The sequence below is a fragment of the Sminthopsis crassicaudata genome, chromosome 4 (genome assembly GCF_048593235.1).
Source record: "Sminthopsis crassicaudata isolate SCR6 chromosome 4, ASM4859323v1, whole genome shotgun sequence".
NCBI classification, from domain to species: Eukaryota; Metazoa; Chordata; class Mammalia; order Dasyuromorphia; family Dasyuridae; genus Sminthopsis; species Sminthopsis crassicaudata.
Genome location: NC_133620.1, coordinates 101,055,205 through 101,082,858, shown reverse-complemented (window position 1 = coordinate 101,082,858; position 27,654 = coordinate 101,055,205). Strand labels below are relative to the sequence as shown.

At 41.9% G+C, this 27,654-nt stretch overlaps 1 protein-coding gene across 12 annotated transcripts in view; it reads right to left on the bottom strand.

Annotated features, from left to right (window-relative positions):
• Positions 1–18,266: 18,266 nt before the first annotated feature.
• NFASC (neurofascin) overlaps positions 18,267–27,654 on the bottom strand; it is a 237,865-nt gene continuing 228,477 nt past the window's right edge. For all 12 annotated transcript variants that reach the window (XM_074308935.1, XM_074308924.1, XM_074308925.1 and 9 more), the window contains one exon: positions 18,267–24,332. In XM_074308935.1, the coding sequence (XP_074165036.1) occupies positions 24,101–24,332 (232 nt within the window). In that variant the 3' untranslated portion in view covers positions 18,267–24,100. The remainder of the gene's footprint in view (positions 24,333–27,654) is intronic.

The following is a 27,654-nucleotide window of genomic DNA, read 5'->3' as shown; positions in this document are numbered from 1 at the left end:
AAAAGCAGCTGCTTACTGTATTTCTGGCCTCCCGATAGGTATGAGAGGGGATGGAAGAAGGAAAAGAATTTGGAACTGAAAATTTTTTTAAAGTACCCACTATTGTGCTACATTGTAGGGGATGAGATATGATCTGCCTTCATTTCTTATCATCTCATTGGGGAAATATAGCATACATAATGCAACATTTAGATAGGAAGAGGAAAGTAATATGTCAAGAGCCAAGTTTTTAACTGATAGACTGTTTCAAAGTGTCAAGTGCCAGAGCTTTAGAATAGATAAAATAACATGGATAGATTACTCGCCTCAGAGTTGAAAGGTCCAAGTTAAAAGTCCGACTTCTGATGTATTCAGTGACGTTTTTCTCTGGAAGCTCCCTATACTCATGAAATCACAGTTCTTATTAAAAATGAAACAAAAAAATGAATTATAAGAAGTGATTTGTAGGGCTCGTAGGTTCATAGGTTTAGAAGTGGAATAATGTAGAGTCATCTAGTCCAATTCCCTTCATTTTACAGATTTGTAAACAAGAAGTTAAACAATCCAATCAAGATCATCAAGGTAATGAGTGGCAAAACTGGAATTTCTTTTCTAAATTTCTATGGCAGCTTGGACTAGGAATGGGAACACTTCATGGAGGAATTGGGGTCTTGAATTGATCCTTGAGTGATTTGGATAAGTGAGTAAACTGGAGAAATAGCATGGGTAGGAATGAGCCAAGTCACTTTCCCTTGTATAAGGTGGGAGTGGAGGACATGTCTCCAGGAGTCCCGAATGCACTACTTATTTTTTAAAAAGTGGAAGTAGTTGGAGGGATCTTAGTCTTTCCTTGATTATTCTAACCAAAGTCATTTGAGCTGTCTCCCACCCCCCAGCTTATAATAGACGATGCTAATGTTATTATTAATATTTAATAATAATGGTGCTAATAATGCCTTGGGTTTATGTGGCCTCTCCAAAGAGCTAAAAAAAATCCGACCCTTAGTTCTTTTAAAAAACAAAACAAAAAACCCCCCAATATAACTATAGTAGGAAAGATAGGGAAAAGAACAAGAAGATTCAGAGAAACCGGAATCTAGTAAAGTTAAATGAATTGGCCAACATCACACAGTGCATTAGCATCAGAACTGGACTACTAGGATCTAAGCCTTTTCTATTTTCCATTCTGAGTCTCTTGATCATTAAAGTTCTAACCCTTGCCCTATCAGACTTTGACCGGCCAGATGAGTAGGTCATCATCTTGGAAATGCAGCCCAGATGCAGAGTAAATAGAAGTGGGGAAACTATCAGGTTCCAAAGAGAAGCTTAAAACTATCAAAGCTATTAAATTTATTAAGCACCGACTATATGCTAAGCACTGGGGATACAGAAACAAAGATGGTATAGTTTCTACCAGTCATGTGCCTGTAAATGTAAATGTAAAACCAGCTATAAAACCAGCTTTCTGGGATGGGGTTAGGGATATATAGGTAAAACAACATTTAAATTTAATCTGAATTAACAATTTCTTCAGCTCTTAAATCTTGATAATTAAGAAAACAATAACAAAAAAAGAAAACAATTAAGAAAATATTAACTTGTAGTATGTGCCACGTTTTGAGGTTTAAATGCTAACGTTGAAAATTGGAGAACTGACTTTCAAAGTAAAGAGATAGCTCCAGCTAGTTTCGGCATTTAAGTAGCTTATATTTGATAGGGGAACAGCATGAACATAAGTGCATGTAGAATATACGTGAAATCAACACAAAGTGCATTTTTTTTAGGCAGAGGAGAGGTGTTAGTTTGGGGTGGAGAGGTGTGTGTGTGTGTGTGTGTGTGTGTGTGTGTGTGTGTGAGAGAGAGAGAGAGAGAGAGAGAGAGAGAGAGAGAGAGAGAGAGAGAGAGAGAGAGAGAGAGAGAGAGAGAGAGGGAGAGGGAGGGAGGGAGAGAGGGAGGGAAGGAGGGAAGGAGGGAGGGAAGGAGGGAAGGAGAGAGAGAGAGATCTGGAAGGCCATATCTTGAAAATGCTAACTGAGAAAATCCATTACCTTAGTAAGGGTATTGGGAAGAGGTATCATGGGAAAAGGGAGCTTTGACTTAGGCAATTTCCAGGAAGGTGAATGAAACTATAGGGCAATAGATTATCATTCCCTCTTCAGTAGCAATGATAATATTGATCTGATTATTGTTTCCTGAGCAAGCAAGTAGTAGCACTGATAAGATGAATGGGATGGCTAATAATAATAATGTTTAGTGTTTATATAGTACTTTACAAATATCTTATTTTATCCTTACAACATCCCTGGGAGGTAGTCACTATTATTATTTTCCTTTTTATAGTTGTTTAGTTATTTTGTCTGACTCTTCAGGACTTTATTTGGAGTTTTCTTGGCAAAGAAATTAGAGTTGTTTGTCATTTCCTTCTCTAGTTTATTTTACAGATGAGGAAACTGAGACAAATAGGGGTAAATAACCTGTCCAGGTTACACATCCATCTATCTATCTACCTATCTATCTATCTATTGAGAATTTATAGCAGGAATAGAGTTCTTATCTACGATCTATGAACTTGGTTTTTTTTAATTTTTTAAATTAATTTTTATAATTATAACTTTTTTTGACAGTACATATGCATAGGTAATTTTTTTTACAATGTTATCCCTTGTACTCCCTTCTGTTCCGAATTTTCCCCCTCCTTCCCTCCACCCCCTCCCCTAGAAGGCAGGCATTCCCATACATATTAAATATCTTATAGTATATCCTAGGTACAATATATATGTGAATTTTGTTGTTGTTGTTGTTGTTGCAAAGGAAGAATTATATTCCGAAGGTAAAAATAATCTGGGAAGAAAAAAAAAAGCTCAAAGTTTACACTCATTTCCCAGTGTTCCTTTTCTGGGTGTGGCTGACTCTGTCCATCATTGATCAATTGGAATTGGATTAGCTCTTCTCTATGTTGAAGACATCCACTTCCATCAGAATACATCCTCAGTTTTTTTAAATATGATAATTGTATTTCAATGAAGTTGATCTCTTGTAATTCTATATCTTTTATTTTATGCATTTAAAATTTGTTCTGAGAAGACATCCTTAGGCTTTACCCAACAGCCAACTGGATACATGACAATAGGTTGTATTCCTGTCTTTGCAACTTATAATAGTGTAATCTGGAGGCAGCTAGTAGCCTAGTGGATAGAGTAGTGAGCCTCCTCAGGAAGATTAGAGTTCAAATTCATCCCTAATAGAGAATCAAGGTTAGAGACAAAAAAATCACTGTTTTATTTATTTATTTTTTATTATAACTTTTTATTGACAAAACATATGCATGGGTAATTTTTCAACCTTGACCCTTGCAAAAACTTCTGTTCCAACTTTTCCCCTCCTTTCCTCCACCCCATCTTCTAGATGGCAAGTAGTTCCATACATGTAAATTATGTTAAAGTGTATGTTAAATACAATATATGTATACATATTTATACAGTTGTCTTGCTACACAAGAAAAATATGATTTAGAAAGAAGGTAAAAATAACCTGGGAAGAAAAACAAAAATGCAAGTGGATAATAACAGGAATGTAAATGCTATGTTTGTTCTTTTCCCAGTGTTCTTTTGCTGGGTGTAGCTGGTTCTGTTCATTACTGATCAATTGGAACTGATTTGGATCCTTTCATTGTTGAAGATAGCCACCTCTAGCAGAATTGATCCTTATATGGTATTGTTGTTGAAGTGTATAATGATCTCCTGGTTCTGCTCAAGAAATCACTATTTTAAAGGAATGATTAGGAAAATAATTAGTTCATACAGTTCTCTTGTTTAACTGCTAAAAAAATGTTAGTAGCAAGTGAAGATTTATAGTGGACTCTAGAAAACTCATTTATAAGACTGAACCTATTAAGGGAGCCCTTCCAAATATTTCCAAAATGATTGATGAAATGAAATACATGCTGGACCTTGGTTTTCAGATGTTGATTTAAGTTATATATTCTTTGCAGGACCTATGTTGAAGGAAGCCAGAAATAATTTGCCTTCAATGTGGGAGAGAGGGGGCACAGTATACATTCTATATTTTGACACAGAGATACGTTAATAGCTCAGTGCTTTATCATAATTTCGATAGACAAGACTTAGACACATTTGACAAGCTTATTCCAACTCTCTTGTTAAGATATTAAAACTTATTCTCACAGCAGTAGAGGGTTGTATTGGAATAGTTTTGTCCCCACTGGTTTTCCCCATAGTGGTGATTCAAATGGCAGGAGGCAGTGGAGGGAGTCCCAAGGGGAAGTCATATGAGAAGATGGGACAGACTGAGATTTGGCTGCTATACTGCCCTAGGGGAAGGCTGAGTGGCTATAGAATGTGGCTCCCAGGAGACTGGCTGAGGTCAGCCGGGTTGGTCCTGTAATAAACAGTGCCTGAAGTTATTGGGCCAAAGGACAATCGATCCTTCAGAAGTGGAGGGATCCATTAGCAGCATCACATATTGTTAATATGCATAGTAGAGGAGCTCCCAGTCTTAGAAACTGAGTCACAGAATCCCAGGCTGTAGAGCTGAGAAGTTATCTAGCCCAAACTCCATCTGAAACATGAGCTCTGCCTCCAAAATGCCCCCTGCCCGTGGCCATCTGGTCTCCATTCGAAGACTATCAATTATGGGGAATGCAGAGCTCTTTCCTTCTTTGTACTGGATCTGATTAATAGAAAGTTTTCACCAGCATCATAAAGACATATGTCATAGTGGATAAAGAACCAGTCTTGGAGTTCAGAAGATCTGCGTTCAGATCCTGCCTCTTGATATATACTAATTGGGCACCCCAGACAAGTGGCTTACCCTATCAGTGTTTGGTAAGTTCCTGTCTGAAACTACCACAATAAGGCTCAGTCTCAATGCTAACTTTTCTCTTTAGCTTCAATCTCCATACGCTTTCATGTCTACACTGTCTGGGCTGCCACATGAGCAGATAGAATATGTTTTCCTCTAATACCCCTTGATATTTAGCTATCTATGTGTATGTATATATCATCTATACCTTAGGCGACATTCTGAGATTAAAGGTTACAGATAGAGTTCCATTCTATATTAGTAAAAGCAGTTTCCTTACCTAAGATTTCCATGTACCATTGATATCACAGATTCATGATACCCTTCAATTGGGGATTGGCTGAATAAGTTATAGTATATGAAAGTAATGGAATATTATTGTCCTATAAAAATGATGAAAAAGTTTATTTTAGAAAGGCTTGGAAAGATTTACATGAACTGATGCTGAACAAAACAAGCAGAACCAGGAATACAATGTACACAATAACAGCAAAATTGTGCGATGTTCAACTAAGAAAGAATTGGTTCTTAGCAGTTCCGTGAACCAAGACAATCCCAACAAACTGTGGATAGAAAACATCTGAATCCAGAGAGAGAACTATGGAGAATGAATATAAATCAATAGATGCTATATTAACTTTTTTCCTATTTTTCTCTCATGGTTTCTCCCTTTTATTCTGTTTTTTTTTCTCTCCCAACTTGATTCATAAAGAAATGTGTATTTACACACCTGTCAGATTGATTAGAATGACAGGGAAAGGTAATGCAGAATGTTGGAGGGGATGTGGGATAATTAGGACACTGATACATTGTTGGTGGAACTGTGAATATATCCAGCCATTCTGGAGAGCAATTTGGAACTATGCTCAAAAAGTTATCAAATTGTGCATACCCTTTGACCCAGCAGTGTTACTACTGGGCTTATATCCCAAAGAGATCTTAAAGAAGGGAAAGGGACCTGTATGTGCAAGAATGTTTGCGGCAGCCCTCTTTGTAGTGGCCAGAAACTGGAAACTGAGTGGATATCTGCCCATCAATTGGAGAATGGCTGAATAAATTGGGGTATATGAATGTTATGGAATATTATTGCTCTGTAAGAAATGATCAGCAGGATGATTTCAGAGAGGCCTGGAGAGACTTACATGAACTGATGCTGAGTGAAATGAGCAGGACCAGGAGATCATTATATACTTCAGCAACAATACTGTATGATGATCAATTCTGATGGACGCGGCCCTCTCCAACAATGAGATGAACCAAATAAGTTCCAATAGAGCAGGAATGAACTGAACCAGCTACACCCAGGGAAAGAACTCTGGGAGATGACTATGAACCACTACATAGAATTCCCAATCCCTCTAATTTTGTCCGCCTGCATTTTGGATTTCCTTCACAGGCTAATTGTACACTGTTTCAAGTCCGATTCTTTTTGTACAGCAAAATCACTGTTTGGACCTGTATACATATATCATATTTAACTTATACTTTAACACATTTAACATGTATTGGTCAACATGCCATCTGGGGGAAGGAGGGGAAAAGTTGGAACAAAAGGTTTGGCAATTGTCAATGCTGAAAAATTACCCATGCATAAAATTTTTGTAAAAATTAATTAATTAAACTTTTTGTGATCTATTAAAAAAAGAAATGTGTAGTTAAAATTAATGTATTTATAAAACCAGAAAAAAGAAAACATTAAAGGAAAAACAAGAAATTACAGATTCAGGAACCCTTACTAAAATTAAGTTAGTATTGGCAACTAGCTGGCATGGTGGATAGCGCACCAGTTCTGAAATCAGGAACTCTCATCTTCATGTATTCAAATCTGGCCTCAGACACTCCCCAATTGTGTGCCTCTGGGCAAGTCACTTAACTTGTCTCAGTGTCTTCATTTGTCAAATAAGCCAGAGAAGGAAATGGCAAACCACTCCAGCATCTCAGCCAAAAATTCTAACCTAGATGGGGTCAAGAAGAAAGTTGGACACGACTGAACACATAAGACCAAGTTTGGTCTTCTTCTGCACAAAAGCAGAGGTTCTAGACCATGTGAACAATCTCTTTATTTGTCTCCTTGGGCTTTCATAATCTAGAGAGGTGAGTTGATCCAAAAGATATATTGGCCTTAGGCTTCTACTTGTTGGGGGGCTAGGTTGGGGGCTGATGGACCTGCCCTAGAGTGGTGGTGGTAAATCAGATCTGACACAGCTTTTTAAAGTAAGGATTCTCAACTGGGAGCTTTGTTTTTCATATACTGGTAACTATATTTCAGTATAATTGGTTTCTTTGTAGTCTTTATATTTCATTTTATATATTCTGAGTAACTGTCTGTAGGCTTCACCATATTGGCCAAGGGGTCCAAGACATGAACAAAAATTTCTGGTCTAAAGGATCTGAGTTTGGGTCATTTTTTTGTTAAACATACTATAAGCCAAGGAGACTTTTATTGAAATGGAGGTAAGTGTGATGGAGGTAGACAGAAAAAGATGGAGGTGGAAGAGGAGGAGGAGAAAAGATGAAAAGAGAAAGAGGGAAGGGCAGAGAGGGAGGGCAGAGGGAGAAGGGAGGAAAGAAGAAAGATAGGAGAGACAGAGAGAAAGGCAGATAGACACTCAGAGAGAGAAAGAAAAGAGGAGACAAACCGCAGAGGACACAGAGAGAGATGGAGAGGAGATAGAGAGAGGAGACAGAGACAGAGAGATAGGCACACACAGACAGAAAAACAGAGAAGACAGAGACAGGCAGAGATACACAGAGACAGAGGAGACAGAAAAGACAGACAAAGAGAGGGGGGTAGGAGAGACAGAGAGGAGACACAGAGGGAGACAGAGTCAGAGACAATACAGAGAGGAGAGAGAGAGAGAGAAAGAGAGAGAGAGACAGAGAGAGAGAGACAGAGAGAGAAAGAGAGAGAGATAGAGAGAAAGAGGGAGAGAGAGAGAGAGAGAGAGAGAGAGAGAGAGAGAGAGAGAGAGAGAGAGAGAGAGAGAGAGAGAGAGAGAGAGAGAGAGAGGGAGGCTGAAGAGAGAGACAGAGGAGAGAGGCAGAGAGGAGACAGAAATGGATAGGCACACAGAGACAGAGACAGGCAGATAAAGAGACACACACAGAGACAGAGAGAGGAGACAGAGACAGAGATACAGAGGGAGAGAGAGGGAGAGAGGGGGAGAGTAAGAAGAGTACGTGGTGGAGAGGACTGATGTTAAGAGATTATTCACAATTTCCTTCTCTGCCATTCTCTTAAACTAGTATACTGTCAGCGCTGGAAGGGACCTTAGGGATTATATTCACCCACTCATTTTACAGAGAAATTAAAGGAGACCAGAGAATGAAAGTGAATTGCTCACAGCAAGTCGGTGGCAAAGCTGGAACTGGGGTCCAAGTCTGGTGCTCTTTCCTCTGTACCAGGCTGCCTTTCCCCATCACCACTCAGCCCTCAGACCCCTGATGTTGTTTGGCAGACCTGAAGAATCACTCTGGGCAGCCACAAAGAGAAGTGTTCCCTCCTTCCTTTGAAACGCTTAAGGAATAAGACAGATGCCCGTCTCTGGTGCTTTGGAGGGGTTCAAAGGCAGAGAGCCGGACAGGGTGATGTCCTCTGCTACCTCAGAAATGCAAAGCCATTCCCAGCTCTGTCCGTTTTCCTGGGGTTGGTAGAGAAGAGATGTGGGAGGTATCCCATAGGTCCGCTGAATGGGTTGCTGAGCCCTTCACAACAGAGCATGAGGGAGCCTCAGGGAAGAGGCTGGCTGTGCTCCCACTCAACCTTCTGGAGGGTGAGAGGAACAGATGCCGCAATCTGCAGATAAGATGCTCCTGGCACTTTAGGAAATCCCAGAATCCACCGAAGGGTTGCTGCTTTCAGGGCAAAGAAGTAGACAGGGCCTGCTCTGTGCAGCTGGGCTGGCCTCTGGGGACAGGCTTGCTGGGAAGAGTGATAAGCTGGAGGGCTTTCCAGGCCACCTCTGGCAGGGGAATGACAAGGAGAACTCTTGGTGCTGGAGAATGAGCAATCATCTCAGTAAATTGTGGGCTCCTGTCTGTCACTCACAATCGTTACAATGATAAGGCTTCCTAGAAGGCATCGCAGCATTTCCCTGCTTCAGACCGAACCAAACCTAGCCCAGGTCTCTGTGTGGGGCCGTGGAGCCGAGCAGAACACCTCCAGCTCTGGCTCCCCGAGGAACTCCTCCACGGAGCTCAGACTGTCCCCCTGAGGGAGCTAACGGCAGGTGCTTCAACCCCTGGGTACTTTTACTGACCTGAATTACCTTGTCTTCTTTAGTGAAGAGGGAAATAAGCTTCTCAGAGCATAACTGTAACTCTAGCACAGGAGGCAAGTTCCTCCCTTCTTCCCCCCATTTTAAATGCATTTATAAAGACAAATTCAGTTGAGGGTAGGGCTTGGATCTCGGGACACAGGGCCCATTGTAGGAGATGTTGTAGGACACAGGCCCATTATATTGAAACAGGACCCTGTCTCATGATCAAGAGACCCCTGAAAACATCAAAGCCATGGGAATGGGGGAGCAAATGTGTCATCTGGTATCTATTTATCTGTCTGTCTGTCTGTTTATCTATCTATCTATCTTTGAGGTGATTGGGGTTAAGTGACTTGCTCAGGGTCACAATGTTAAGTGTCTGAGACCAAATTTGAACTCAGGTCTTCCTAACTTCAGGACTCTACATCATTACACTATCCACTACACCAACTAGCTGCCCCTGTAGCTTCTTCTATTAACTTTATTATTAATTATTCTTGCTAACTAGGTGCTGAACTCAGTGATTTTTACTTATCAAAAGGATTAAGGGGCTGTCAATGCTCTCTGAATTTTAAATTGCCCCACCTTAGTTATGGTTCTGGATCCTACCATAAGAGCAGACATTCGTAGAGAAGTATGTTCACGGAAATAAGGCTCATGGGAGAAGAAGCGTGCTGTGGAGGAAAGAGGTCAGGGTTGGGAATCGGGAGTCTTGGGGTCTCTACCATTAACTAGCTGTGTGATCTTGGGACATGCCTCTTGTGTCTGTGGGTCTCACTCAGTTAGTTCATCAGTCTGTCTAATGAGAGGGGTCGGAGCAGCTTATCTTTAAGTTCTAACATGCTAATTATTCTCAGTCAAAAGGAAAACAGATTAACTTGTGGTTTAAGAGATGGGGAAGGAATCAAACCTAAGGAAAGAATAGAGTTTGTAGAGATTGGAATGTCCCTGCTGGAAGAGACCCCAGAGACCTACAGGCTGGAGCCAGCTTGGACCAACCCATAAAAGCCTATTGTTAAATTTTCAGTGTGTCCAATTACACCTCCAAAATAAGTAATTGCCACCAATCGGGGCTTGATTTATTGCTTTGTTGATTGGTTAGATTTGGAAAGTTTTACTAATGCAGATTCAAGTTAAAAGTGTGTGCATATGTTTCCTAGTTTTTAAAATAAGTTTTTATTAATATTTTCTGTTCCTTACATTATCCTAGTTATCACTCCTCCACCTCACAGTCATCTCATGTAACAAATAATATTTTTTTAAGAGGAAAAAGAATCAAGAGAACTAATCACCCCTCCAACCCCATGTTAAACATTTACTAGCACACTTTTATACTGCTCTATAAACAGTGCTTAAGTGCAGTGAGTAGAAGACTCAGAGAATGAAATCATCACTAGGCTGGAGGTCTGATGACCATATGCTAACAATAATAGTGACATTTTATCTCACTTTAAGGTTTGCAAAATGCTTTACATTTATCATTTCATTTTACTTAAAACCATGAGTGATCTTATCTCATTATCTGATTTTACAGAGAGAAATGAGATCATACTACCATAAAATAGCAAATCCAGGATCGGAATCAGGTCTTCCTATCCCAATGTCAACGTATTTTTCACTTGTCAATCTCATGCCCACTTGTCTTTGAAATTTTTTCTAAGTGAAGTTCCCACTTGTCTTGGAAGGAACCTGAGAGATGGATATCAGGAAGAGCATTCCCATCCATAGAGACCTGGGATTAGTGATTGTTTCAGTTAAATCTTTCTCGGCCTTAAAAGTAAGCTCTGTTCTTTGTGCCAGGCTGCCTTTTTGCCTCTCCCTGGCAGTGGGCCATGGGAGCCTAGGCTGAGATGCATACAGAAAGGGGTAGGGAGCATCTAGGGACTTGGAGAACCAGCCAAGATAACCATTTCCCAGAGGAGGAGAGGGCCTGTCCGGGAAGTGAGCTGCATCATCGGTTAAGCTCACGGTTAGAAAGAAAAGGCAGAACAAAGGGTCAGAGAGCAGTAGACGAATACGGGAGGTCAGGTCTCTAATTTGCTTGAGTGCCATCCTTCTCCCTGTCAAAAACCTCTCTGCTCAGTCTGGACAGATGAGCCAAGGTAGAGTCTCAGAGGGGGAGGGAGGCTGGAGGAGATGGGGAGGCTTGAAGAGGAGGGGCTGGCTCTCCCTTCCTCCTCATTGCACGGAGATGTGGTTTTTCTTTCTTTCCTCCCTGGTCTCCCAGGGCCCCGTGGTCCATTGTTAGCCAGAAGACCTCAGGGGGGTGACTTCAGATGGAGGGAAGTGTTTGTGTGTTTGGGGGAAAAGGGAAATCTATGAACCAAGAACCTATTTGGCTAATGAAGTCGTAATTACTCCCGGGCTCACTAATAGGATGAAAGTAGTGGGGTAGAGTTAAAAGCCACTGATGGGTCCAGGGAGAGACTGACAAGACAGCTTTCCCAGAGATCTGACTAGAGAATTAGAAATGGAAAGTGTGGGTTGGGGGATTTAATGGGCAGCCTCATCCTGAGGGTTCTTCTGCTCCTGGGAATTGGGTTTGTGTACATTACAAGCTTCGGGCAGGACTGGATTCTTGGGTCCTACTATTCTTAAACCTTATCCATCTTATCCACTATTCCCAGTACTGTTGAGTCTCAATTATCCACACTAATGGAGGAGAACAGTGCTAGAGAAAGTCCAAAGCAACCGGAAATTCCCAAACCATTTGGTTTCTGAATGAACTAAAAAATTTTTTTGCAGCAAAAATTGCAATCTTGCTGAAATCATTTTGTCTCTATGTGATGTCCAATTGAATTTGCAATTCCCAAGCAATAGTTCATAGAGAATGGAAAGAAGCTTGAGCAAGGTCAAGGGTGATTTGGGGGAGGTTGGTAAGGGTTACTGAATTTAACAATTGCCATGAAGAATGATTATTATTATTTCTTCTTTTTTTTCTTCTTCCTTCTTTCTTCTTCTTTTTCTTTTCCTTCTTCCTTCTCCTCCTCCTCTTCTTCTTTCTTCTTTTTCTTTTTCCTTTTCTCCTCCTCTTCTTCTTTTCTTTTCTTTCTTTCTTTCTTTCTTTCTTTCTTTCTTTCTTTCTTTCTTTCTTTCTTTCTTTCTTCTTCTTTTAAAATTTTTTCAATAATATTTTATTTTTCAATTACATATAGAGATTGTAAGATCGTTTTCATCATTCATTTTTGTAAGACTTTGTGTTCCAAATTTTTCTCACTCCTTCCCTTACCTCCCCCCCAAGACAGTAAGTAATTTGATATGGATTAAATATATGCAATTCTTATTCTTTTAAACATATTTCTATATTTGTCATGTGCAAGAAAAATCAGTCTTAAAAGGAAAAAACTTTGAAAAAGAAATAAAGAAAAAATGAAAATACTATATTTCACTCCATTATCAGTCTTCATAGTTCTCTCCTTGGGATGCAGATGGCATTTTCCATCTCAAATATACTGGAATTGCTGAAGGATTTTCTTGTAAGTAATTAGAACTATGGAATCATTGACTATTAAATTCAATGTATCTGGCATTAATCATTGGGAATTCAAAGACAACAAGGGCCCAGCCTTTATACTTAGGAAGTTTATAATCTACTATGTCAGATAAAACATTCCCATAGATTTGAGTCATATAGATTTAATTCAACAAGCATCTATTAGGCACTTACTGTGTCACAATGGAGTCACAAGTGGAGTCCCCCAAAAACCTCAGTCTCATCCTTCATCCCCCTTCCTACACTAAGAGGGGAACAATATTCATACAGAAAAGTAAATACAAAATAACAAGGAGTGGAAGGAACACTAGCAATTAAGGAAGATCAGGAAAGACTTTAGGAAGAGATACTTGAGTGATGCCTTTTGTGAGCTAGAGATTACAGGAGGAAGAAGTGAAATGAAGTGGGAATGTATTCCAGTTACTGGCCACTCAACCTGGACAAAAATAAGGAGGCAGCTTGAGATGTGGGTTGTGCTGTGGGAGTTCTCTGCATCGAGAACATCCCAATGGGATGGATGAGATCACTAAAGAAGCAAGTATCCACATGAAAGGGGGGCCCAGGACAGAACCTAGAGTGACAATCACACCCTGAAGATAGAAGGAGGATGATGACTCACAGGAAAGAGATGAAGGAAGAGAAGTTAAACAGGCAAAAGATCCAAGGAAAAGCACTACTGGTCCACAAGATTGGAAGCTGTCAAAAAGGACATAGCATGAGGAGTGAGCAAAGATCTATGAATTAAGTGATGGCATTTGAGAGAACAGTTTCAATAATAGGGTAGAAGGGTTAGAAGCCACATTTTTAGAGCTTTAAGGAAACCTTGGAAATCATCCTATTGTGCCACAGTTTCCCTATATTGTTCTGACTCAGTTTCCCTACATTGTTCTGCCTCAGTTTCTCTGAATTGTTCTGCCTCAGTTGCAAGCCGAGCTCTAGATGGACACTTCCTTAACTCTCAGTTTGTAAGATTTTATGGTCCTACCCCCAACCTGCCAGAACCGGATTGATGGCCCCTGCCTGGAGATTCCAGATCACCAGGGTTTGGACTCCACCCCCTGCCTTTGTTTAGCTACCTGAGCTAATTGCTATAAATAAATATGTCATTGAGAACTCACATTCACTGTTGGATGCTTTGGACATCAGCCCTGGGGGCATCATGCACCCAGCACAATCACTCCCTCTCAGAAATCCAAATAAAATATTAAAAACTCTCTAATCTCTATCTTGCCTCAGTTTCTTGGTCCCATCATCTCATTTTATAGATGAGATCCTCCCAGAAAGCAACAAGGCCCAAGTGCCACAGATAGCAAGTAGCAGAGTCAGAATCTGAACCCAAGTGCTTTGAACCCCAATTCAGTGTCATTTGCAGCATATAGTAAAATGCCCCTGGATTTTGGTGTAATTTTAGAGGAAAATAGAGTTCCAAGGGAAAGATTTAAAATATTTTTAAAGTTGTTTTGTTGAGTCTAGCTCTTGACTTAGAGAATGGCTGACAGATTTCTATGCATCTGAATCTTGAAAGCTTTGCAGATTAGCAATAGCCCTTTTTCAAATCCCCCATTCCAAAGGAATGCTGCTCCTAAGAAATAGGAATATACATTACCAAACCTTATTCCCAATGGCTATACTATACACAATGTTGTGTTATTATGAGGATCAAATGTCAATATATGTAAAGCATTTAGCACAGTGCTTGGCCCATGGAGGCTTTTAATAATTGCTTATTCCCTTCTTCCCTCTCTTCAGTTCAATGATGATTTGTACCCTAACCACTCTCATGCACCCAGGCTCAAAATACCACTGCTGTAAAGACACTTTGCATTCAGCCACTCCCATCATTATTTTTTAGCAACAGAAAACTCATATCAGAGAGAGGGAATGACTTGTTAGTAGCAGAGCTGAGATTACAAACCCAAGCTTGTCATAGGATCATAGGTCCGTGGGATGGCTCTCAGGAGTGACTAAATCCAATCCCCTCATTTTATAGGTGAAGACCCTTGGGACATGAGACATTAACCGGTCATACTGCTGGGAAGCCACTGTGGTAGGATTTGAATTTGGATCTTCCTGGATCTTAAGTCCAACATTGTCTATAGGACTGCTGTTTCCCATCGAGCACTTTATGCTCAATATTACTCTTCAGAAGGATTCCACATAATGCTTTGCGAGCCATTGGCAGGCTCTTCAGCCAATATTTATTCACATTATTTAACGAAGACACACTGAATACACCTCTTGACTTAATCCCGGACCCTCTTAACTCCTTTCTTCTTCAAGCCAACTGCCTCATCTATTATAAAGGACTCGGTGAGCCTTCGTTGGGCTGCCTCCCAGTGGGACAGTGGCTAGCATACTGTTAGCTGGGGCCTGTTGGCTTCAGCCCAGCCTCAGCATGCTCTACCCTTGTAAGGTTGGGGCTGCTGTTGACAGCCAATATGGGGGGGATGGGGGATAATGGTCCCTGTTGGGTCACAGCTGTGGCTCCAAATGGTTTTGAGATCATAGACCAGACGCTGGTCCAGCAGGAGCTCACATCAAACAAAGGAACTCCATTGCATTAAGTCGGGGGTGTATGTGTATGAGAAAAGTGCCTCCTCCTCTCTCTTCTCTCAGTCTAGTAGAGTGCCTCCTGGGATAGGCAGGGGGGGGCTTGATAAGAGAAAGATGGTAATGAATTCTAACACCCTTAGCCCTCTGGGGGAAGCTAAGCAAGAAGGGGCCAAAACCTTAGTTTTAAGAAAGATTGGAAGATGGCTTGCCCCCTCCCACTGGGCCTGCTAATCCTGCTCCATCCCCAAAGTATTTGCATTTCTAATAGGTTGAAAGCCTTGCCTTTAGAATTCTGGGATGATAGATATTCTGAAGGAATCCCTGGGGCCTTGGAAGAAGCCAGCCCTCTCTCTGTCTGACCTCAATGGGATGGAGTTTAGGTTTTTAAACTAGGATGCTACCTACATTTCATCTCCCTGTTCTTCTCTCTTTCCCATTCCATATCCAGTTTCTTGCCAATTAGACGCTCTCAAGGCTGGTTGTAAGAACTTTCATTTCCCTAACCTATTTTATTATAGAGATCACTCCATGAAGTTGGAACAAAGGGATTTGGGATGACTTTTCCCATATTATTATTGGGGAAGCTAGGAATTGGAGGTGTAAAGTCAGTATGAGAAAGAACTCCAAACTGGGGACTCCATTGTCCTTTCTACTGGTATTAACTCTCAAGAATTTATTCTGTGCAAAAGACTTTTGGAGAGTGATTAAACCCAGATAGAAGGATCACATAGTGTGTGTATATGTATATACCCATATATAAGTATGTATATTTATATAAGCATGCATGTACATATATAGGTATAATAGTCTGGGTATGGATATATATATATATACATACACATATGAAAATATACACATACATGTGTATTATAAGATATATTTACACACATACCACACTTAGACATATTCTTTTTTTGGGAGGGGGAAGAGTGTATCTCATTAAAGGGAATCTGCTGTTTTGTAATCTTAGTTTGTCCAGTGTTTCCAATTACCCCTAGGTAAATAGAAATGTAGTTTCAGGCTGTTCCCAGAAACAGAGTAAATCCTTTTCTATCAGTTTACATCACAGGGGAGGAAAGGGAAGAATGTTCCAGAGAATATAATATGGCTTTTCTCTCCTATCTTAGAATGTCAGGCTTGGAAAGGACCTTAAAGATTATTCACTCAAATCTCCTTATTCTACACATGGGGAAACTTGATTAGATAAAAGCAGAGCAAGCATGCATCTTGAATTTGAAGATGACCTAAAGGTAGGAATGATGGCTCATACTTTAGGTGACAAAAATCAGGATCTGATAAGATCCTGACAAGTTAGAACATTGAGCCAAATCCAGTAAGATGAAATTTAATATAAGTGGTACAACAATTTGATTTAATATAATGATAACAATTTAATAAGATTTTTAATGTCAAGTCTTGCACTTGAGTTCAAAAATCAATTTTGCCTATTGAGATTGGGGAGGCATGAGTAGAAAACATTTTATTTGAAAAAGATCTGGAGACTTTGGGTGGAGGAAAACTCAATTATCAATCGATGGCAGGTAAAAAAATCGATATTTTTAGAGACTGCATTTTCAGGAAGGCATCCTGTCCAGAGTTAGGGAGGTGAGGGCTCTCTTGTCCTATCCTGCTTAGATTAAGTTTGGAATATTGCATTCAGTTCTGATTCCTATTTTTAATGGAAGACCAATGGGTTCAGAGGAGATTAACTCAGATTGACCCATATGCCATATAGGTTGCCTGACAGAACCAAGGAATGTTTTTTTTTTTTTTTTTTTTTTAAATTATTTTTTCACCAAGGGATGTTTTAATTCCTTCTTCCTCTACCTCCTAAATTGCAGGTTAATTTTTTTCTCTTTTTTTAAATCTAAGTCTAGTAATCTTTTTGAACGGGAAGGGATTTTAAAGATCAGTTGTCCTTTGACAGGTCATGAGCAGAGGCCCAGAGAGAACATCCCTAAGATCCCACAGCAGAGTTTCAGGACTAACTCTTAATACTGTAGTCTTTCCACATTTTCAGAACAAGAGAGCCCTATTGCTATGTAATGTCAATATGTCTCTCAGCATTGAGATTCCTGCCACAGAGGGGACTCTAACCTTGACAATTAATATATACTAGATCCAAAGAGATAGGCAGCAGTGTTAATAAAGCCAGAAAATGGTCCTAAAAGAAACAGGTTTGTCTCTGCCCTGACTTTCTCTCCCTTTTCTTATGTGGTGGTGGCCCTCTGTCTTGGGGGAGAAGACTCTTCCTGTGGTAGATGCTTGCTATCGGTAATCCTTGCCATCAAGGAATGATGGGGAACGGAAGAGAAGAAGGAAGGTTTAGCCCAGAATGGATGATTTTTGCAATTGTCCAATCTACTGAGCTTGATACAGCCCCCCCTTCCTCCCACCCCAGTCTAGTGTTCACTTGATTGTGTTCACATTCATACACACACAGACTCATGGGATAAGACTTCATTAACTCATGTCCAGATTTCTTTCCTTTGCAAACACATATGCATATCACCTCAAGGGTGCGGCTTATGCAAATGAAAAATTAGATTAGTCTGACCCTCCTTTTAGCTTACTACAAGGGAAAGAATACTGAACTGAGCCTTTTTTCTTTTTTTTTGCACTGTTGGATCTATCTCTCCTGGCCAGATCTCATTACTGATTGACACAGCAGCTTTGACCAGTTCCATTTTTGACCGGAACCACCTTATCCAGCCTGCTTCCCCACACAAGCTCGCCATATTGGTGCAGGGCTTGGTGCCTTATATCTGATTGGTTTTAAATATAAAAACTGCATCTCAGAACTCCGAAGCTCAAGGAATCCACTGCTCAGCCTCCCTGATAGCAGGAAACTCTGGTGTTCACCATCCCACTTGGCCTCTGAAATGAGACTTAAGAAAACCTGGTAGTATATCCTGGAAGCTCCTGTGTCTAACTGGTGACTTCTTTAGGATTTAGTTTTAATCTGTCACATAAGCAGGTTGGATTAAGTCAATCTCTTCCAGCTCTAATATGGATTCAAAAGTCACCTGAAGTCTGAATACTGAAAGTTTGCAAACAAGGGTGCCTTATTCGGCACCAAACATATGGAACATCTCCATTGATCATATCTAATCCCTTCATTAGTTTAAAGGGGGAAAAGAAGACAAACTTAATGTAGGGAATTGGTTTTGAACAATTTTTATTATGCGTTTAGTGTTCTCTATACAAAAAAAATCAGTTGGGTTGGTTTGTGTTTTTTTTTGTTGTTGTTTTTTGTTTTTTGTGTGTGTGGTTTTTTTTTTTACAGTGATTCCCAAAAAAATCTGAATAATTTGGCCTTTTCATTGCTCATGCAGTCAGTTTATAAGTCCATGAATTAAACGGTTCTCCATGGCCCAGAAATATTCCCTGCTGTAGGTCACTTGTGACAGCCTCTGATACTCATCTACTGCTGACAAATTTGGTTAATGCAAAATAATTCAGAAAAAAGGAGGGGATGTGTATGTGAGAGGTGTTAAAATGAAGTCTGCCATGGAAGGTTAAATATTTAATGAATGAAAAAAAGACCAGACAGATGGGAGAGTGAGAGACTGAAGGAAAATAATGGGGAAAACTTCTCCCCCTGCAAAGAACCAATGAGAATTTGTGGTGCAAAGGGTGGGGAGAAAAAGAAGCCCAATACGCTTCAATGAGGGAGTAGGAGGGAGAAAGAGGAGGGAGAGGGACACTGGGCAGAAGTGAGCAATGAGGGTTGCAGGGACCAGTACAGAATATAACAGGCCCTGTGATAGGTAACTGGTAATCCAAACAAGAGGAGCTCATGGAGAAGTTGGCAAAGAGCTGGGTAGCTGGGCAGAAGGACAACACTGACTGAGGAAATCTTTTTCTGGGAGCAGAAAAAGATGTTGGGATGGGTTCATCCATTTTTGCGTGTGTCTGTGTTTGTGGGAAAAAAAGGGTTGACAGTATACAAAACTCTGAACTTCTTTTCCCAGATTTTTGTGTTTATTGCTTAACTGAAGTCTTTCTGTCTTGTGCTGATTGGCTGGAGTGGCCCAATGCAGAGCATCCCACTGCCCCTACGTTCCCTGTGGCACAAGCCCAGAATGACTGGAGTCCTGTCCTTGAAGTGTAATGTATAACGAGGGCCGGATATGTAACAGAACAAAAGATTCCATCCTGATAGGAGGCACACTGAAAACCAACGGGGTGGATGAATCAGTCCATGGTGTGCCCTCCATAGCTAAATGACCATCTTTTCCTCTTTAAGCCATCAGACTTATTCATTCTCTTCTGTTGTCCTGGGAGACTTCTCAAATGCAAGGCTGGGCTAGCCATGAGTCATGAGAGAATAAAATCAAATTCCTATAACCAGAAGACTCGTATCTGCAATCCATCCCCAGGAGGGGAAAGTCCATTTAAGTAGGAAATAACTGGCCATCGAGTTCAACTTGAATAAAGAGCTTCTTTAAATCAAGTGAAGCTGACAATCTTGTCCATCTTTGCTAGAATATCCACATAATACTGATGTGATGTAAGCAGGGCACAGGTCCTAGGGCATGGCTGGGGCACCTGGGACCTCTCCACTGCCTGAACCTATCTCGGAAACACTGCTCTTAAACAGGAGAAAACATAGTCCATGGGTCCTTCACTAGATGGTTTATATGAGGGTCACTGCAAAGTCTGGGTACAAAATGACCCTTCTGAATGCTTGGTTTGAACAAGGTGAAAGTTGCCCCAGAGCCAGCCTGGAGTTGAATGCTATACATCCCTCCTCCCGACATTTCAAGTTCTTGGAGTCCTTCATCCCACATGTCACTTATGTATCCTTTCCTATAAAGTCTTGCTATGACCTCCTGCTTCTCTCAAAGGCACATTTCCCCCAAACTGGGCTACCTATGTACATCTTGTGCAAACTCTGTTACCGTCTACACCTCACAGAGTGCTCTGCACCCAAAATAGGTGTTTTTAAAAAGCTTGTGTCCCAATCTGATGGAAAAAAGCTCTGAAATTGGAGTCGGAATAACAGGGTCACTCAAATCCTGGATTAGACACATAGGAGTGATGGAATTAGACACTAGGAGAATTTAGGCAAGTCATTTCTCTGGGTCTCAGACTGCTCATCTGTAAAATGAGGCTATCAGATTAGATGATCTCCAATTTCCCTTCTAAGTGCTAAATCTTATGAACTGACTTTTATTAGGCTTTATTTGTATCTGTGTTTTTGGAAGAAAAGAGACTTTAAAACGCAGCAGTATTGGCTAATGTGTTGGCTGGGTCTGGAGCCCAAGGAAACCTGGATGCCAATTCAATATTCTAGGGCAAAGATGCATCCCTCGTCCCCCAAAGACCTGGGTATTGGCAAAGGATTCTGATCCATGATGGTCAATTCCTACAGTGTGGATGCATCTTCTGGCTCCTACTCTCTCCATGTTGACTGCATGATAGATGCTCCTCTCAGCCAGAATATAAGGGGCTCTTCTCAAGAGATTGAATACTTAGTTGGGACCAGCAAAGGCCTGAAATGAGTTGAAGACCGTTTTTCTTTTCAGCTTGACCTCAATTAAAACACAAGACACAGGAAGGCAGATTCCTCTCCCTTCTTCCTCTCTCACATGTATTCTAACCAAAAAGCCTCAAAGCCTTTCATAGTAAGGCTAGGAGACACAGAGAAGGAGCAGATCAGTACCTCCTGCCACAACAGCATCCATGCATTACCTCTGAAATCTCTTGGGCAGAGGGATGAGGTATAAGCAACTCCATCAACTTGACCAAGGTGACAAGGCTTTCCCCTAGGAAGGGAATCCAGGAGTTCCCCTGCAGCCACTCTTCTGGTCACCTTCAAGCTTGCTGTAACATGGAGTTCAGCTTGTCCTCTCTGGCTTTTCCTCGGGGCTTGGAGCCAAAGAGCTATTAAGCTTTCACAAGATGGACTGTGGTCAACAATTAAATATCCACTTTGTTCAAAGACGGAGGAAGTCACAGCTCTTGTGGTGTAAAGGTGAGGGAAAAGAGCCTTCTGATGGGACTGCAGCACAGACAATTTAGGAGGGGAGGGAATAAGACATTCTGGGCAACTGAATTTGGCTTTCCTCCCCAACAGTGAACCTGATGTTGATACTGCTAAAGCCCCGCAGAGATGGCCTGTATTCTCACCCCCACCCCACCTCCAATCCCAACCAGATTGGCTGGCTGAAGCACCTGGGTTATATTTTTTGTTTGTTTTTTTAATGTTTTCTTTTCTTCTAAACTCCTGGCACCTGCTGTAGTAACGGGTTCTGGTGGCTGCTTGAGAGACCCAGCCCAGCAGTGAATGCTGGCCAATACTATTTGCCTGCTGACCTGGGGCTGATGCCAGCTTGGGATTGTACCTGACCTGGTGATCTCTGATGCTCCGCTTCCCAGAGGCAGCTGCCCACCCTGCAGGTGACCTGTGCTGCCCCTGGTGAGCCCATGTGCTTTATAGATTTGATGAAGCACAAGGAGCATGGGTCAGTCAGCTGGGTACAGAGAGAACACTTGCTTCCCCAGCAGCAGGCTAGGCTGAATCCCCAACCTTGAACATGTCTCTCACAAATGATTTTGAGTAGGACAGCACCTTTATTGCCTCAGCAGTTGGGAAAATTATGGTTGTTGGAACACTAAAACAGGGGACCAAAAGGAGCTTTGGTCTTTCCCTCCCTCAAGGTCCTTGCTGTAAAGGTTCATAAATAGTCTCATGGAGGAAGAAATCCTTCTCTTCAGGGTCCCCCATGCCTCCAATAGAATGGCCTATTGCCTCTATGTGGGAGCAAAGGAGGCCCTGAATTTGCTTCCCCCAGCCTTTTAGCCTGCCCCATTTCAACACTGGAGAGCTTCTTCCTTTGGAAATAGGTCTGGTGCAGTACCAGTCCAGTCCATGGGGCATATGATCACTCTCAAGTTTGACTAGCGCACCCAGCCTAGCTTTCTGGCATGTTTCCATACCTGCCCTGTGGCACAGGGCAGTTTCAGCTTCCTCTGAATGATTTTCACATCACACAAAGCAGCTTTGCTGTAATACCTTTGGGGTTTGGAGATGTGGCAAATGTCACTGAGAAATGATGGTTCTGGAGGGCTTAGCCCTGTCACCATCAAGGCTCTTTCACCAACTGACGGCTGATTGAAGCTTCAGTATGGTACTTGATCCATGAAGGGTGAAATAGCAAAATCCTCTGGAGACAGGCTACAACTATGGAACAGGACTGTGCTCACACTTGCCATCTCTTGCACACAGGCTAGGTAACTTTGGTTTTTTAAAAAAAAATGCGCTAGGAGGGAACCAGGAGGACAGCACTGTGACCCGGTGCTGCTGGCGGGAAAACGGCTCCACTCACCGTAGGTCCGGGGACGGGGCTAAGTGGTCGTTTCTGCTGCTGCTGTGAAGCATTGCATAGGTGGCCGGATTCTCCATGAGTCAGATGCCTCAGAGGCATTGGGGCTTGCAGCGAGGGACTGAGTCCCAGAACTCCGAGGATAGCTGGGAGCTGGGTAAGGCATAGGAGGAACTTTGCAATGAGAGGGATTCCTATCTGGGCGGAGGTGGTAGAGTGCTGTTAGTATTGTTACCTTAGGTTCTTCTGATATGTAAATACCCAACAGAAGGATAACACCAGTTTGGTCTGGGGGGAGTGGACAGTCTTGTGGCTGAGTCCACCAGTAACCACCGTCCACATGACGAGTCAAGTATGAGTCTTGATAGCCTCCTGAGTGGGGAGCTGGAGATGCTATCCAGTACACTGGAGAGCAAATAAGGGACAGCCTTCTCAAACTGGCAAAACTTAGAGATGTTCTGCCTGGGACAAAGGCCAGTCTCCCTCAGGATGGCCATGCTGGACTCTTCTCATCTATTTCCCATGTCAGGAATGGATTTATATAGCTTGGATGCTCTTCTTCTAATCCAGTCAGATTTGGAGCTTTACTGGGGGGAGAGGAGGGCAGTCAAAATCCAGAAGCTGCTTCCTTCTTTACTTCTTCTCTAGATCCAAACACTTCTACCTTCCTTAGGTACCCAGATTTAGGATTTACATCGGTCTAGAAAGAGCTGGTTGCAGGAGTTAGAGACCTTTCATTCAGCACCACCTTCTTGTTCCTGCAGTCCAAGACCTCTTGATCAGGATAAAGATAACTCCATGTATTTTGAGGAAGGTGGGGAGTTATATCCCCACATTATAAGGAAGTGCCCAGCTCCCAACATGAGCCAGAAAGAGGAATGAGACCCTGTTCATCCTCTCTCTGTCAAAAATACTGTTTGCTTTGCAGAAAGAAGGCAGACCCAGGTCAGTGTGAACAAAGGCAGAAAAGGAAGGGCGAGGGAATGGCGCACACGTGGTAGGAAAGGCATCCTTTGGAAATAATGGGGCCCAGAAGTGTCTGAATACTAGAGATTCTCTGTCCTATTGCTGATTGATCCTTTTGCCAGTCTCTTGCTGCTCTCTGGGGAGGGGCTGTCCCTCCATTCTCTTCCTGGGATTTATCTCCAAAAGAAAAACAAAAGTGGAAACTTTTTCTTTTTTTAAGAGAACAAAGGTGAAAGTGGAGAGGTGCAGGGTGTGAAGGGGAGAGAGGCCATAACTTCTTAGAAGGAAACTAAAGAGTGAAATGTTGCCAAATAACTTATGTGCATGTTGAGGGTGAGGTGGAGGGGACAGGGGTGGTCCGGTCCTGGAAGCTCACCGTTATGTGACTGAGCCTCAGGAGCCTGTTCCCTTCTGGCTCAGCTCAGGTCTGGTCTCCAGCTCTGTGGTCACCCTGTTGGCACCCGGGGGTGGAGTGGGAGGGAGGGAGGGGAGAGGAAGGGGGGAGGCTTTGCTGTTGGCTGGGCTGTCACAGGTCCACGAGGCTCAGCCGATCTCCTGACACTGGCGTCTCTGATTGCTATGCCCGCCCTCGTTCCCTTTAGGTGGTGGTGGTTTAGTAGTCAGTCTGCAGTGGGTTTTTTCCTTCCCGCCTCCCCTCCCCCCATTGACTAGAGTGGCTGTGTGTCTGTATGGGTCCCCTATGCCAGGGAGTAGATGGCATTGACGGGCGATGTGGCCTCTGAGCTTTCATTCCCTTCTGTCTCTTCCTTGTCCTTTTTGACTGTGTATTGGCCAATAAAAGAGCCATCTTCATTAAACTGTCCTTCTCCCCCCTCGCCATAGTCCACCAGGCTGTCATCGCTCTCTTGCTGTTTGATGGTACCATCCAAGGATGTCTGGCTTCCTTGCAGGGGCTTGTTGTCCTCGTCACTGGTAGGGGTTGGAAAAGGGCAGGCAGAGAGGGAAGGGACAAGAAGGAGACATTATTAGAGGGGCAGTCCAAGATGAGAATTCCTTACAAGAGTCCATTTCATTAACTGCTTACTTTGTGCCAGGTATGGGAAAGGGGACAGAAAAAAGAGCAAAAACGTTTCTTCCCTCAAGGAACAAAATTTTATCTTTTTTTTTTAATTAAAGTTTTTTATTTTCAAAACATATGTATATATAATTTTCAACATTAACCCTTGCAAAATCTTGTATTCAATCCCTCCTTCCTATATGGCAAGTAATCCAATATATGTTAAACATGGTAGAAATATATGTTAAATTCAATATAGGCATATATTTATACAATTATCTTGCTGCACAAGAAAAACCAGATCAAAAAGTAAAAAATGAGAAAGAAAATAAATGCAAGCAAACAACAACAAAAGAGTGAGAATGCTATGTTGTGAACCACACTCAGTCCCCACAGTCCTCTCTCTGGGTATAAATGGCTCTCTTCATCACAAAATCATTGGAATTAGAATGATCATTGGAACTAGAATCAATCATCTCACTGTTGAAGAGAGCCATGAAGGATCTTATATTTTAATTAATGGGGTAGACAACATGCAAATAACTAAGTACATAGAGGATCTGTCTCCAGCTGAATACCCACTCTATGTTTGGGAGGGGTCGATGTCAAGCAATTACAGTTGCGAACCCATGGCACCCCCTTTCAAATAAGAACCACTGTTTTTTCAGAAAGGGTAAGACAAGAAAGAATCCAGCTACAAAAAGAAGCAGGAGCCCAAGGCCTGAAAAAAATTCTTCCTCATCTTTTTCCTTGGAGCATCACATAGCTATCTTTACAGAGCTCTGGTTGGTGAGTAGAGATAGAGGCATCTGTAGACAATGCAAAGTTAGTAGCAAGTGTGTTCCACTTAGACGAGTAACTGTGAAACTATTAATATTAACTAAGTTCATGAATATGAAGGATTTGGCAAAGCAAATTAGCATGATATTAGGGAAACTGGCTAACAGAGCAACATTACAATTTGTGGGGGAGGGGAGAACTTTCCTCTCCCTAAAACTGTTTCTGATTCTTTCCCTCTCCGACTATGAATTTTTCCCCTGTACATCTCCTTCCTGAATGGAATATTGTTTAGAATTGAGTGGAGAATAGGGCAATTCCTAACCCTGATTCTGTTACCCTAAGTCAAAAGCATTTGAGGTGGTGGATTAGGGGTGGGGAAGGGGAAAGGGAGAGCAAATCTTTTTTCATGTCAGGTTCTTGAAAGTCAGAAAAGAGATTACAGACTATCCTGCCAACCCAGATACTGAGAAGGTATCAGATTGTGGCTGGCCCTCCAGTTACCTTTCTACCTTTCATGTGACCTTCCTGATCCATGTGCTCAGACTCTGAGAGGGAATAGAGAAATCAGAGAAGCAGAGGGAGAAGACTTTCAACTTCCCACAGAAGTGAGATTAAGGGTGAACAATTTTTTTCTCCTTTTGTCTTTCCCTCTGAAGACTCAGTTTGGTCCTGGGGTCCCAACTCTAGTCTGGGTCTGCTCTGGAATGGCAGATGTGGTCAATGTATGCAATTAGTAAGAGCAGGGAGGTGTTCTTTTCCCAGCTGGGTCTCAGTTTCCTCATCTGTGGAGTGAGAAAGTTGGACTACATGGCTTCTGACATCCCCTAGATGAATGATCCTATGGTCTGGTCGGGGGCTGCCCGAGTTGGTTCTATGGCTGTGATTCAACAGATACCATGTGGGATTGGGGCTGGCAGAAAAAACAATGCCAGGCACCAGGCCAGAAAAAAACACCCCCTGCACTATTGAACTGAAAATAGAAAAAACAAAACCTCTCTGTCATTCTTCAGTCGCACCTCTAGGGAGGTTGGGTTTCACCAAGGGTGGCTGAGGAACAGCTGGAGCAGGACAGGAAAGAATGGGAAAGAGCCTTCTCCTAGCCTCTGCTTTTCAGGGAACAGGGTTTCATGGGGGGGTAGATGGATCTGGGCTCAGAATGCCCCGCAGTGGGCGCCTGCCATGCATTGTTCTGACTGCCAGGCGCTCTCCTGATGGCAGCTTTGTGCACTAGGACAGCCTGTGGTTGTCTGGGCAGATGAGGCACAGAATAAAAGGTGGGAAGAGGAGGGCAGGGCAGCATCTGGAGTTATGATCCTAATTAAGAGGATAGGAAAAAGAGAGAGGATGGACTATCCTAGCTTCACCTTCCCACCCATCCCCCCAAATTGCTTGGGAATGGGATGTCTCTGTCCTCTCCAGCTATTCCATTGTCTCTGTCCTTTAAGTTCAAAGAGGGTATTTTATACCAATAAAGTCCAGGACCTTGAGCTTAGGCACTTGAATAGGTGAGCAGGTACTTTGAGAAAGTCTCTATTTATAGGTTTCATGGGCTCATGGGCTAGAAGAGACCCTCCAGGTTGCCCAGTCCAACCCTCTCATCTTACAACTGAAAGCCAGACAGGTGACTAACTTGTGTCACACAGGTAGGAAGTAGGAGAGCTGGGATTTAAACCTGGATTTTCTGAATGCAAATCCAGTGTGCCTCCATAGGACTATGTAGCTGTTTGCAGTGTCTGGTCAGTTTAGTCCTGGTCAAAACTAAAAGCCATTTAGAGTCATTTCAAAGCTCGATATTAGGATGTACTTTGAAAGGGGGCTCTAATACAACTGTCCATCTATTTCTCCCTTAGGAAAAGTGTGAATAAGGATTGATTTTGTTTGTCTTGTCAAACGAATCTCATAATAGTTCTGAATGGGAAGATCGCACACCTGGGTTATGATATAACTCATATGTAAAGTACAGTACCAAGGAGGGATGACATGTTAGGGCACAGAAACGCTATATTTCTCTGCCATTACCTCATATTGTGACTGCAGGCAATTCATTGTTCTTCAAGTTCTTTATTTGTAAAATGAGAAGGTTGGACTAAATAATTTCTTTTTTAAATTTCATTTTAAAGTAATGGAATGGAACAAGCATTTCCATAACATAGTATAATAAAAATGATTGCATATGAAACTATTACATACAACTTGCCATTCCTTTTAAATGTATAATAAAGTTATCATGGGAATTTCATTCTTTGTATTTCTTTCCTTTCTTTCCTATCCCACCCTAGAGATGGCTACCATTAGGTACTTATATGTATAGATATGTAAAATCATTCTATATATACTTCTGTTTATCAGTTCTTTCTCTGGACACAAATGATTTCTAGAGTGGCTTCTACCTTTTAAGTTCTATGATTTTATGTCAATATACTTCAATATGAGTCTCAGAGGTTGCCCACTAAG